Source organism: Solanum stenotomum, unplaced genomic scaffold, assembly GCF_019186545.1.
Source record: "Solanum stenotomum isolate F172 unplaced genomic scaffold, ASM1918654v1 scaffold16821, whole genome shotgun sequence".
NCBI lineage: Eukaryota > Viridiplantae > Streptophyta > Magnoliopsida > Solanales > Solanaceae > Solanum > Solanum stenotomum.
Genome location: NW_026024246.1, coordinates 47,500 through 62,146, shown reverse-complemented (window position 1 = coordinate 62,146; position 14,647 = coordinate 47,500). Strand labels below are relative to the sequence as shown.

Here is a 14,647-nt window from a genome sequence, read left to right as displayed (position 1 = left end):
TTTTTTTTTTTAAATAAACTTTTGTGAAGTGATCTAATGGATAAGGTTGAACCTCTATAGTGATCCACAGGATTGAAATACCAACCCATAACAGAAACGACAAAATCATCAAACGTCATCCAATCAGATTGTGCCAACTCAACACCCTACAAAATTGTCTCATCAAAATCTCCCATTTTTTGAAGAAAATTTTCACCAAACTTTCAATTTTGCACAATTTTTCGAATATTCGAATATAAAAGAGTTCATTTTCATCATCATAAATAAATTCCCAGAAAAAGAAGCAATTTTTTCAATAACCCATTTGATTTCAGCTCTCAAATTCTCCTATATTTCTCAGTTTGTTGAAAAGGGTATGTTTCTTTTTTGAATTCAACTCTCAATTTCACCTTATTTTTCAGTTTGTTGAAAAGGGTATGGTTTTTTTGTTGTGTTCGAACTAAGTTTCTGTTTGAATTTTCAGATTTGTATTTTTTTTTTGCTTATTTGTAAGTCAAACTTTGTAGATCTATGGGTTTTTGTTGTGGGTTTTGGTGCTTTTCATGTTTGCATTTGTTTAGAATGTTATATTTTGGGGGAATTGTGTTTGTGTTAAGGAAATTTTGAATGTGTGCAGAAATTCATAGATTTGCTGAGATATAGAACAGTATATAAGCCTATTATGCTTGCATATTCGTCCTTCGGCCAAATTGATATGTAATTATGGTTAATAATTGTTTGTTTGAAGTTTTTCTGAAGGATATTTTTAATGTTGTGTGATGAGAAATGGAAATATTGAAGTTTGTTCGACTCCTGAGTGAATTTAATATGAGCATAAATTCATAGATTTGTTGAGATATAGAACAACATATAAGTTTTTTATTATGCTGGCAGTTGGTCCTTAGGCTAAATTGATATGTAATTGTTGTTCATAATTGTTGGTTGGTCAATTGAGGAGATTTGAAGAGCTCATTGTGCTCCCCATTCGTGGGATTAAACTAGGTTTGTTGGTGAGGAACTCATTGTGTATAATGTTTTATGGAAATTTTGAAGTTTTCTCATACTTAGTTTCTTTTCTCGGATGTGTATTAATATCTGTTGCTACATTTGAATTGCACATTTATGCCCTTCAACTTTGGGTGTGCACCCAAAAGAAAAAGATAGTAAGGTACTATGGTCCTAAATTTATAAATTGGAAGAATCATGCCTATTGACAAAGACTTTATTAATTTGCTATGAATGTGGTAAATTTGCTATGTTCTGTTTATTTCTTGTTGGAGTTTGATGTGTTCTTATTTGGACATGGTATAAGATTTGAATATGATTTCTTGCGACTGTTAATTGGCGTTGGGTGTATGGTAATTTATGATCCTGAACTTTTGTTTTTTTGTGGTAGGACCTCTAATATCATCAAATTGGCTAAACTTCTGCATTGTTATCAATTATGAAGTACCTGGAATATACCCCTCTTGATCGGTAAGCTTCGACATATAATGATATTCAAATAAGTGCAGAAGATTTTTTGTTGTTTGGTTGCAATAAATTATTTTATTTGCATGTACAGGATAAATGATTTTCTGAGTCATGTGAATCTTGGAGAGCGAACCATTAAAGGATGTCTTGAAGCATACTCTTGTAAGTGTTTTTAATGATCTCCAAGTAAACAATGCCCCTACATCTGGAAAATCTCATGATGTTTACTTTTGCTTGTTCTTTGTTAGGTAAACACACTGGAACAGATAAGAAACTATCGCTCAGTTTGGAGAATGAGGTAACTTCAATTCATGAATATCTTATCTATCATGTGGTCTTTTACTCTTTACCGCGGGTAGTTTGGGCAATCATTGTGCAACACTTCATTTCTCTACTATTTTCAACAATATGGAGCTCGTTTTGCATGAAAGGTTGATTGGTGAATGAAAGTTACAAGTTTGTGTTAACATCATCAAAAAAATTCTATAAATGAAATCAAATGTATTGAAGTATAAAACAAAAGGCCTCTTTTATTATCAAGCGCCCACCCAAGGAGGGCAGGGGCATTATGCACCCTCATGAGGATGTAGGTCCATGTGTCTCTTGCATGATTTTGATTAGAAATGCTATTTTTTTTAAAACACTTGTGTCCAGACTAGCTTGAACGCTGCTTGACTATTCAATGGGTACCTGCTAACTCTTACAAGCATACGTACGTTGTAACTCTGCACAATAAAGCTTAGCAAATGGGAAGAAATCATATAGGAGTAGTCCTTATGTCCTGCGTAATTAGCAATCCAACTTTAGACTTGAGAGAATGAAAGAGCTTTGACACATGAAACATTATATTGTGCTTATCATGATGTTGCCATTCTTACATCTTGTTTTCAGTCAGAAAGATAAATAAATTTACCCCTTCCTCTCAATATGTAGAAATAATAGGAAGCTAGAAATTAAATCTCACTATTTTCAATCCTGGAGAAGCTTTTTTATGCTCATTTTTGTATATTTATAGACTGCATCCTCCCTCGTGTTGCTGAAATTCATTTTTTTCTTGTAACTTCAGTTGCTTATGAGAGTAATTCAATTTCTTCTTGTTGTACGAGTAGCTAATAAAGTTTCTTCTTGCGGGAGATCTTAAAGTAACTTTTGGTTGCAGATTTTTGATTATCTTGGAAAATCTTCAGATGCGGATTCTTCTTCACCTGTTGAATACCTAATGTGTAGATCCAGGTGGTGAATCCAGACCTATGGCTGGAGTTTTACGTCTGAAACGAGTGTGTATTGGTTCATAATGCATTTTTTTTTCTAATTTTTCATTCCAGCCGGAAAACGTTGATATATCTACTCCTTTCTCTCTATCACATGTATCCGGATTATGACTTCAGGTAAGTCTCCAACTTATGGTGAAAATAATGTTTTTATATTTGTATTTACTCAAAAAAAGAACAATCCTGTTGTATTTGTAGTATAAGCTGATTGGGTGGATTATGGGTAATGCCACTGTCAGCTTCTTTGGCGACGTGGCATCCCGCTTTATAATCCTTCTCTTACAGCTGTGGGAGTGTTGTCAGATGGATTGACAGACAGTTTAGATCACTGTTGCTCTTGAAGGAGCTGAGAGTTCAAGTCTCTCCATTTCCCAATACAATACTCAAGTTGTCTCGTCTGTTGTCAGTCTTCTGGTTATGCGTGTATATACAATTTATTCCTGTTTTGCTTTGACTTGCCAACTTTCTGGTTTACAGTGCAGTGAATGCTCACCAGTTTTTCACTGAAGAGAGCTGGGACAGTTTTAAGCAGATATTTGACGTCTACATGTTTGAGGCTTCAAAGGTTATTATATTTCCATTCCTCTGCTACTAAGCTGTGTTTGTTACAGATTATATGCTGGGAACATATTGGCAATTGCCTTGGTTGTCATGTTGGCATTTCTATTGAAATCATCTTCCTACCTTTGGTTTTACTTGATTACGTTGTTTTGATCAACTAGCATGCAACTAGAGGTAACTAATCAAACAAGGTTGTGCTTAGGATCTATGCCTTTAATAGACCAAAAAATCAGATTAATTACTTTTTCTGAAAAGAATTAGACACCGTTATTTGACTATTTCTTTCTAGTGTTCTGTAATAGCATATATGGAGCAGTCAGATGATTAGACTATTTTGTCTTTTCCTTGTTTTCTTTGGAAAGGGTAGTGAGTGTATTTTATGTCGTAATGGATGTCATTATACTATATTTGTTTCAAGGCTAAGCTAAGTTATCAAAGAGAGAACTTCGAGCTTTTTGTTTAGGTATTCTTTGATTTGGGTTGCAGGAATGGCTTGACGCAAATGAAGGTAGTGCTCTGCTTGAAACCTTGTACAAGGCTTTAGATGAGGTGAGTATTTTTTATCAACATAAAGAGAGGACAAAGAGGGAACATGGTCAAGTTGCTTAACTTATTAGCAGTGCAGGTTGTAAAAGTTGCTGAATGTGAAATCTACACTTACAATCCGGAGGCAGATGCAGATCCGTTTCTCGAGAAGGGAGCCATGTAAGACTTTTTATATGAATATATCCTTTTTATCCAATTCTTTTTTTAACTGTGTCAACTTTCTGCATGAGCTTCCTATTCTTCAACTTTTCATATAAATTATAAACCATCTGATTGAGGTCCTCTCTGAGTACATATTACGAAGTAGCCAAAAACCATGGTCAGGTCAAGGGCAAGGCAGTGGAAGCCTTTGCTTTAGGCTCCTAAAACTAATAGGCTAGAGATTATTATGCAATTATTATGTATAGAAAGTATCAAACTTTTTTATTCTCTCGGATTTGATTGATGTTATTCAATTGACTAAGTAAATTATAGTAAAATTTACTTATTAATTAGTACATTTACCTCCACATCCAATTTTGATTATTACTCTTTGTCATATGTTTCTTTCCTTTTACTTGAATATGATGATTTGGCTTTCCAACTTCATCTCATTTTGCCTATATAAACTGTCTCTTTGCCCCGTTTGATTGGTTAAAGCTGTAGTTCATGGTCATTTTCAAATTAAAATAAGATTTTATTTACTGATCAAATTTCTTGTTGCGAGTGGTAGTCCATTAACACAAGTCTTTGTATCTTTTCCAGATGGTCTTACCACTTTTTCTTCTACAATAGAAGATTGAAACGTGTCGTGAGTTTCCGCTTCAGCTGTGTGAGGTGATTACTCTACTCTTCCAATGTTCCAGGATGTGAGATTCTACTTTTAACTAGCATAAATTTAGGCCTGATCAACTGTTGTTTATTGCAGTAACTTGGTTGGTGAAGGACACCTATTAGACGACTCAAGTTTTGATGAAGATGGAGAGATATTCGATGGCATGGACATGTGAATATAGCATTTTGTTCATAGCTCGTTGTTAGTGTCGTAAATCCTTGTACCTTGTATCGAATTAGTGGTGTACAATTTGACAGTAGGTACTGAAACTATACCGTAAATAAGCATCATCCCTGTATCGTTTAGAGGTTGAGGTAGCGACTCTCGCGCTGCTTCTTGATCAGTTATGTATTTTCTGTTCATTGTCATGAAGATTTTTCCAAGTTATGGTTGGCATTACTGTTGGCCCTACTCTTATTAAGTTATTTGCGTGTATTTCTGGTGTCCTTCATTGGTCAAGTTGAATTCCGAAATTGGTGTTTGGTTGGTCTTAGATAAGTAACATTGATAATTCATTCTCTTCTGCTGGCTAAAACTTACTGTCGAATTATATTTTTGGTATTTTTGAATGTTAGATAAATCACCTTTCTGAATACTTTAATGATATATTAATGAGTCTAAGGCTTTATTGTTTTAGTATTTTTGATTGGGAAAAGGACAAATATACCCTGAACTATCGTAAATGATATGCAGATATCCTTCGTTATACTTTTGGGACATTGGTGCCTCTGCCGTCCAAAAATTAGAGCATATATACCTTTATACTAACATATGCCAGTTGACACCAATTTTAGCCCTCCACAATATGGATTAATTATCGAGTTTCTTCAATTTCAAATGGTTTGAATAATTAATTTTATAAAAATTTAAAATATTTTCAAGTTCTTTTAATTTTCATTTTTATAATTTTTAAATAATATATATATTCCTATATAATTATGTATATAATTACCACCTTTTATAAATATTCGAAAATCGTCTTAAAAGATTTTTATTTTTAATCAAATATTTTGTTTATTAGTTTAGTTTAACTATGATTATTATTTTTAGTTAATTAGCTTAAAATTAAGTTAATTATTTTATTTTTTAAGATTAAGAAGCTAATTAATTAATATCAATTTATTTTATTTAATATTTAATCGAATTCGTCAATTAAATTCAATTTTTGGCTAAATTCTTAAGTCTTCTGGCAAATTTGCAATCTATTAGCCAAGTGTCAAATTCAAATCTAGCCAATTTTTCTTCAAGCTTAACTCTCTTCTCAGCCAAAATTTGAGACCAATATGGCCCAAATTTGCAATACCAAATCGGCCCAAACCTCTCTTTCTCATTCAATACGATCAATATAGGGAAAATTGTATGTAATAGCAAGCTATTAATTCAAATTAAATGTTATAATCATAGTTTGATTTAATTGTACCCATAGCAAATTGTTGCTATTTCGCCTCTCTCCTGGTGAATCTTGCTCGCCACTCTCGTTCTCTCCCTCGCCTCTCTCGCTTTTATACAAACACAAATGTATAAAATGCGTTTGTATAAAGCGAGAGAAAATTGTATATATACATATTTTCGTTCCCCTCTCCCAGATCTTGCTCACCGCTCTCCCAAATCTCGCTCGCTCACTCGCCTCTCTCAATTTATACAAAAACGCAAATGTATAAAATGTGTTTGTGTTTGTGTTTGTATAAGAAAATTGTATATATACATATATTTTCGTTCCCCTCTCCCAGATCTCGCTCGCCACTCTCCCAGATCTCACTCGCTCACTCGCCTCTCTCACTTTATACAAACACAAATGTATACATTGTGTTTGTGTTTGTATAAAGCAAGAGAAAATTGTATATACAAATACATATGCATATATTTTCGTCCTATACACTTATGATTATACAAATACGATATTCCCCTGCCCAATTTTCTTTTGTTTTTCTCTCTTTCTCGCTTTATATAAACATAGATTATACAATTGATCTTTTGTATATGTATATCAAAACATATTATACAACTGCTTTCTTAATTTGTATATGTATAACGAAATTATACAACTGCTTTCTTTTGTATATGTATAGCGAAATTATACAACTGCTTTCTTTTGTATATGTATAGAGAAATTATACAACTGTTTTTTTTTGTATATGTATAGTGAAATTATACAATTGCTTTCTTTTGTATATGTATAGCGAAATATACATATTTATGTTTGCTATGGAGCGCAATTATGCAAATTATAGTTATAACATACAAATATGATTTTTATGTTTGCTATATGTGAAAGTTACAACAATTTACAGCACCCTCAATACAATACAACACGATGTGATACATTTTGAAACAATATGTAACAACTATCCAAACGAAGTGTAAAGACCCAACATAACATTGGTTTGGATCGTTTTAAGTATTAAGGGGTCATTTGGTAAATATTTTTTAAATAGAGTGAATTAGTTATGCTTGCATTAATTATACATGATTTTTTTTTTGTATTGTTTGGTTTGATACATTAAAAATAATATGCATTACATATAAAAAAATTTTACAAAGATACCCTACTATTATGGTGGAGAAAATGTAAAAAAGGTCTTGAGGGATAGTTTGGTCTTTAATTAATCATGTTAATGCATGCATTAAAACATTATATTGCTAATATTTAAAAATACATATTATTAATTATACACACTTTAATATACAATAGAGTGTATAGTTATACATCAGGTGAAATTCACTAGTAATTGATTTTGAAATATTAGATATTATTATTTCTTATCCAAATTAAATAACTAAACCAAAGAAGTTACAATAAATTAAAATTAATTGTGAAAGCAAAGTTTGCATTGGAAACCAAAGCGTTGGCTTAAATGCATGAAAAAATGAGAGTTATTACGTTTGGTTTTCGAGGAATTTTGATAAGCATGCATGCATGCAAAAAAGAGTGTCACCTTTTGGTTTCTCAAGAAATTCTGATAAGCATGAATTTGACTCAGTTTATGTGATATTATTTAAATTTCGAGAGTTAAACTTATTAAATTATATAACAAAAGTTGAAATAAAATTTACACACTGAAAAATTATATAAAAACTACTATAGAGTGACACATTTGTTTATCATATTTTATTTTTTGAGAGTCAAACTATAAGATCGATTTTGTCAATATTTTAAGATGTATTTTATTATCATATTAATATAAACTAATTGCAATTCATTATATTTTCAAATAGTTTCGAATATCAATATTTGAAATTAAAAATATTGAATATATCTAATTCAATTTAGCTACGTCAAATGACTCTGGAGTCTTGATCGTAAAACGATACGTCATAAGTAAATGTGAACAAAGAGAGTATAAGTTATGATATTTATAAATTTCTCTCGAAATTTGAAGAGTGTCACATAAACTAAGATGAAAAGAATAATATGAATAATTAAATTAGACCTTATCCAGAAAAACAAGGTGAATAACTCTCTCTATATAAGGGAGAGAGTTGATAAAGAGATTATTATAATTTGTTCGAGAGTGATATATATCAACTATTATACGACAATATAAAATGCCAGGTGGCAAAGGCGGTGGTAAGGGGGGCGGCGGCGGCGGCGGAAAGGGTGGATGCGGTGGTGCTAAAAGTGGCGGTGGCGGCGGCTCTGCCAAGGGGAGCGGTAGTGGTGGCGGCGGTTCTGCCAAGGGGAGCGGTAGTGGCGGCGGCGGAGGGTCGATGAAGGCGCCAGGTGGCGGCGGCGCGTACATTTCAAGGGGAGGCTTTGAGAGTAACCCACAGGGTTACTTCTCTGGTCTCCACTCTGGAGAAAAGGGGAAATGATCATGCTTTATTTTAAATAAAATAAATAAATATGCCTATTAGTGTGTGTTTAATTTCCATGTTTTTTTTTGTTTTTTTTTTGGGTTTTATTATGATGTTTTGGTAAGAATTATGGAATATTTTGAAGCATGTAAAAAAGTTCTACAAAGTTTATATGCAAAGTAATGAAGTAAGTAATATATGGATGCATGGTTTTTTGTTGTTCAAATTTTCTTGTATTTCTGTTTTTTCTTTGAATTGTTAATCTTTTAAGTTGAAGAGCTATCTAAAATAACATATGAAGTAAAGGATTGAATTTTTTTCATATCACACTTTGTGGAACTAGATTAGATATGTTGTTGGAGTAATTTTTGTCCGCTTGCAATTCCTAGTATGGCTGATTATTCAATTTTTTAAAAAATATTCTAATAAAATTAGATAAGATTAATTCAATTTTTGAAATTTACATTAAAAACTATTAGAAAAATTTTGTAAGGTGAAATTTTTTTCCAGCGTTACTTCTTTTGTCTCCACTTTGCATAAAAAGGGAAAACGATTTTGGTTTAAAATTAAGTTTTTTTAATTTTTTTTATTTATTAGTTTTTATTTTTACAAGTTTTGTTATTATGTTGGTTTGATAACTTTTGTGTGACATTTGTGGTTTGACAACTTTATTAGAAAGCTCTAAAAAGCGTATATGCATAGTAATTGAGTATTAACATATGTATAACTCCTATGTGTTATGGTTCTTTCTTGTTCTTTATAATTCGTTTTAGCTCGAGTTGTTCATATTGTCATCGCGAGTCAAACAATTTTTTCCCTCTATTCCAATTAATGCAACACATTTTTCTTCTTACTTTTGTTCCAAAAGGATGAAACACTTCAAAATTTATAGAAATAGTTAACTTTGTACTTTGCATTTTATCCAATGCGAAACTTTTATAACCTTATGAATATTATTGTATATTTAACGCCATTAGTTTAAAAAATTTGATCATCACACGAATTCTATGACGTATTCAGGGGCGGGAAACAAGAGTAGTACTATAGGAAGTGAGTTCAGTAGAACCTAATAGTTTTGGTTCAAACTTATGTATCTTTCTTAAGAAATTCATTTGATATGTATATCAGTTTAGAACTTTGAGAATTGAGAGGACTATATTCTTGAACTCATAAGCTTTAAATCCCAACTCCATTTATGATAACAAATTTCAAAAGCCTTTAAGTTCTTTCTTAAATTCTTTACTAATTCAAACCATGTCAAATACATTGAATAAAGGGACTATAAATGCATATGTGAAAACTGCACCTTTTACGCACCATGATATGGGTGGGTGCTCACTAGCAATATATATTCATTTTCTTAATATTTTTGTATACCTATGTAAACTTTACGTCGGGATTAATAAGTGCTCGAGCAGCCACAACACTATATGTAGGTCCGCCCCTGATGGTAGGTACTAAAGGTAACACACTTAATTAGTAAAGTAGTTATTGTTTAAACTCCTAAAATCAAAACTAAAACAAATTAAAACAAAACTAAACAGAGAAAGGAGTGTTGAAGATCCATATAGGTGGACTGAATTTATGATATGATTCACCAGTATAGTGAGGCTCAATTGTATCGTCAAGCAAGTTATATATGCCCATGTCCTTGCCGCCTCCTTTTTCACTAAAATAGTACGCAGTAGAACAATCATCAGTAAAATATATATGATTGGCCTTGCATCCATACTGTTCAACAACAGCAGTAGAGGCACTAAACCCGAGGAAGATTGCTCTGTTTCCCAAATCATCAACCTCTTCATAACTCTCGTTATCCACATCAACCCTGGAAACGATGAATTCTTCGACGCCATATAAATTTGTTTCAGGATGTTTTTCAACTCCATTTCGAGTGATGACAAATAGTTCACCTAAAGAGTGCACAATGTAAAGTTGCATTCCATAGATAAGCTCAGAAGGCACTCCTTCAACAATCCTTTTAATGGGTCGTTCTAATCCTCTTCCTCTAAAGTCAAGGATCACAACGTTTCCTTGAAAATCAACTCCATAAAACTGTTCATCATGATACGTTACATCAGAATAAGCCCCTTCATGTGTCACTGTGATAAACTCCGTGTTTCCAGGTTTCCAGTAAGCTAATGAACGAGGAACTCCTTGATTAATCATCAAAATATAATCATCGTTTGTATGAGGATCGGAAGAAAGTAGTGCTTTTTCAACATAATACTCGAATTCTATAGGATAATCTAAGTCGAAATTCTCCAGGGTATTCATGTGGGGTAATTCTATTAGACAACGAGAATTGAGGTGGAACAAATTCATATTCCCTTTGAGATCAGCTGTGAAAATCCATCCTGGAATTCCTACACCCAAACAACGTTTTCCGACTAGCTCTGGAAAATTCATAGTGTAGGTAACACCCTTTATTAAGTCGAAAAACTCACGTGATTCTTCCTTTCCTGGTTTCTCAGCCAGCATCAATAATGGGACTGGACATGCAACAACCATCTTTACGTACCACGATTTAAACTTTATGAATTCAGAATTCTAACTGTGAGGGCCGAGTAATGATATTGCGATTGATAGAATAAAACAAACCTATCTAAATTGCATCCCTTTTATGAGCCTTGAGGAACAGAGAAATTCAATCCAAATTTGGTGTTTCTGAGGTTTACTTATTTCTTTTGGACAACGTTACTTAGGTTTACTACATAAAAAATAATAAAAAAAGATTTCCTTTTTGTTTTGGGATTTATCCAAATCTTTTGTTACATACTCCTTTGATATTTTATGTTTGAACGACTCCCTTCAACAACAGTATTGCTATTGGAAAAATAAATATATAGATATATTTATCGTTAATTAAAATCCTTATTTGATAAGGATAATCATAAAAGCGCAAATTTGAGGAAACCTCCCATTTGAACTTGGAGAAATTAAAAGTAAATTGTGTTAAATTGATAGAGTCACGACGCGTGGGAGAGAAATAAGATAGTAGAGGTGAGAGAGGAAAAAATTAGTCGGATATAATTTTTAATTATGCCTGAAATAGAGGAATGTGTATAACCCTGTAAATTTACTACTAAAATAATATTATAGCTTTATTAGATAATTATTTTAAAGTATTGTTTTAACTTTAAGGAGTAAAGTTGCGTAGAATTACCTCACATGAACACATTGAAAGGTTTCGATTGTGATAATGGACTCAAATGAACTCGGTTACTGTGAGTATTACGTTCAAAAAGCACTGCTTTCTTCGGATCCTCATACAACCAACAATTATATTTTGATGATTAATCAAGGAGTTGCTCGTTCATTAGCTTATTGGAAACCTGGAAAAGGCGCCTTTATCACAGTTGAAATGCGCAAAGCTGCTTATGCTGATGTTACTTGGGATAATGGACAGTTTTATGGTGTTGATGTTCGAGGAAACGTTGTAATTTTGGATTTTAGAGGAGGATTAGAACCAACTATTGGAAGGATAGTTAAAGGAGTGCCTTCTGAGTTTATCAGTGGAATGCAACTCNTACTAAAATAATATTATAGCTCTATTAGATAATTATTTTAAAGTAGGAAAAATGGTATAAAATAGCAAACTGTTAATTCAAATTAAATGCTATAACCACAGTTTGATTTAATTGTAACCCGTAGCAAACAATTGTCATTCGCCACTCTCAATTTCTCGCTGTCAGTCTCTCCCTCGCCTTTCTCACTTTATACAAACACAAATGTATAAAATGTGTTTGTGTTTATATAAAGCGAGAGAAAACTGTATATATGCACATCTTTTCGTTTGCCTCTCTCCCCAGAGAATCTCGCACTCTCCCAGATCTCACTCGCCTCTCTCACTTTATACAAACACAAATGTATAAATTGTGTTTGTATTTGTATAAAACGAGAGAAAATTGCATATACAACACAAATACATATATTTTCGTCCTATACACTTATAATTATACAAATACAGATCTTCCCCTGCCAATTTTCTTTTGTCTTTCTCGCTTTATACAAACACAAATTATACAATTGACTATTTTGTATATGTATATCGAAACAGATTATACAATTGATTCTTTTATATATGTATACTGAAATATACATATTGATAGCCATAGCAAACATAAGTTTGCTATGAAGCTGCCTAGTCTAAAATTTTCAAAGTTTTGATATTTTTTCTTTAAATATATCAATCATGGATGCGGAGAAAGTTGAAGTTGCAGTTCCATTGTTAATGTTGGCAGAGAAGGAAGGAAACGAAGAAAAACGCGAGTTTTTCGACTTAACAAAAGGTATTACTTACACCATGAATTTTCCACAGCTTGTTGGAAAACGATGTTTGGGTGTTGGAATTCCAGGATGCCTTTTTACAGCAGATAAAGAAGGGAATATGAATTTGTTCCATCTCAATTCTCGTACTCTTATCGAATTACCTCACATGAACACATTGAAAGGATTCGATTGTGATAATGAACGCGGTTACTGTGAGTATTACGTTCAAAAAGCAGTGTGCTTTCTTCGGATCCTCATACCACTAACGATTATATTTTGATGATTAATCAAGGAGTTCCTCGTTCATTAGCTTACTGGAAACCTGGAAAAAATGATTTTGTCACAGTTGAAACTCGCAAAGCTGCATATGTTGATGTAACGTGGGATAATGGACAGTTTTATGGGGTTGATGTTCGAGGAAACGTTGTAATTTTGGATTTTAGAGGAGGATGAGAACCAACTATTGGAAGGATAGTTGAAGGAGTGCCTTCTGAATTTATCTGTGGAATGCAACTCTACATTGTGCATTCTCGAGGTGAATTATTTGTAATCACTCGAGATGGAATTTGTAACCATCCTGAAACTAAGACATATGGTGTTGACGAATTTGTTGCTAGCAAAGTTGATGTTGATAACGAGAATGATGAGGAGGTTGTTGATGATTTGGAGAACAGATCACTCTTTTTGGGGTTTAGTGCATCTTTGGCCGTTGAACAGTATGGATGCAAGGCTAATCATATATATTTTACGGATGATTGTTCTACTGCATACCATTTCAGTGAAAAAGGAGGTGGCAAGGACATGGGCATATATAACTTGCTTGACGAAACAATTGAGCCTCACTATACTGGTGAATCGTATCACAGATTTAGTCCACCTATATGGATCTTCAACACTCCTTTTTCTGTTTAATTTTGAATTTTTAGTATTTGCAGAGTAACTATTTTCTTTGTTGTGTTACTCTTAATTAGTAGCTACTTGTTAATTTATCTTTATTTCCTAGTTTTCTTTTTGTTTTGATACCCCTTTTAAACAAGAAAGTTGGAATGTAACGACTTGTAAGCTTATGGTTTATTGCAATTCTACAATTCTGTTTTGTCCAGTGTTTTTTTGGTCTTGATCAAGTCAAGATTCGATTGTCCGAACTATTGAGATTGGAAGATTCACAACCTCTTCTTCCATGATACCGCAATCAGAAAATTCAAGAAAGGAAAATTGAACACAAATATAACAAATTCAATTACTGTCGAGAGTGCAACTTCTCCAACAAGTATTAAGTTGTGAAAGTAGTCTGCTCTCGAATCATGAGAAATCGTGATCAACACATCGTGCAACTATACTTATGACTTTGAAAACCACGACATATTAACTAAATACTTCTTATGATGAGCTATGGTTCGATCTTTAGTAATAATGATTGATTTACGAGATTTGTTAATTTTACATTGTTTTTAGAACAAAATCATGTTGGTGCTTTCGGGAAGGAGAGGAAACTTCGATAAAAAAATCATTATTATCTAATGCTAATTAATTCTTGAAACTGAAACCATAATTCAACAAGTGAAAGTAGACTCCTGATCCCCTAAATTAAAGTTAAAAACGGATTTCCCCGTCATCATTAATTCTCTAAAATTATTTCACTATAGATTATATTAAATAATGATGATATCCTAAAATTTGATAAAAATTTATTCGGAAAATGCCCCTAAAATTTTCTAAAATTAGTAATTTCTTGCTTTATTATTTATTTTAACTAGTATTATATCATCATGGATGGGAGTATTGTTTTAAGGGATAATTGTACAGAATGACAAATTTATAATCTAAAATAAATGGAGTAGCTACTATTTGATTTAATTGCGCCCCGTAGCAAACGTTTGCCAGTCTCCTAATTCTCGCTCGCCACTCACCCTTTCTCGCTCGCTCCCTCTGTGCT

At 32.6% G+C, this 14,647-nt stretch overlaps 3 protein-coding genes across 4 annotated transcripts; 2 read left to right on the top strand and 1 right to left on the bottom strand.

Annotated features, from left to right (window-relative positions):
* Positions 1-202: 202 nt before the first annotated feature.
* On the top strand, positions 203-5,031 carry LOC125850417 (uncharacterized). Of its 2 annotated transcripts, none has more exons than XM_049530272.1 (11): positions 203-353; positions 1,376-1,455; positions 1,544-1,614; positions 1,701-1,750; positions 2,612-2,685; positions 2,778-2,840; positions 3,201-3,288; positions 3,771-3,833; positions 3,910-3,989; positions 4,575-4,646; positions 4,738-5,031. In XM_049530272.1, exons 2-11 carry the CDS (start codon positions 1,424-1,426, stop codon positions 4,817-4,819), a joined length of 675 nt encoding a protein of 224 aa, XP_049386229.1. In that variant the 5' UTR covers positions 203-353; positions 1,376-1,423; the 3' UTR covers positions 4,820-5,031. The 2 variants fall into 2 exon arrangements, with proteins under 2 accessions (XP_049386229.1, XP_049386230.1); XM_049530273.1 differs by having other exon boundaries at positions 212-353; positions 1,373-1,455.
* Positions 5,032-8,190: 3,159 nt separating this feature from the next.
* On the top strand, positions 8,191-8,467 carry LOC125850414 (glycine-rich protein DOT1). Its single transcript, XM_049530270.1, has one exon. The coding sequence runs from the start codon at positions 8,191-8,193 to the stop codon at positions 8,455-8,457; it is 267 nt and encodes an 88-aa protein (XP_049386227.1). The 3' UTR covers positions 8,458-8,467.
* Positions 8,468-9,975: 1,508 nt separating this feature from the next.
* On the bottom strand, positions 9,976-10,950 carry LOC125850409 (probable F-box protein At1g65740). The gene has a single exon (XM_049530263.1). The coding sequence runs from the start codon at positions 10,948-10,950 to the stop codon at positions 9,976-9,978; it is 975 nt and encodes a 324-aa protein (XP_049386220.1).
* Positions 10,951-14,647: the final 3,697 nt, after the last annotated feature.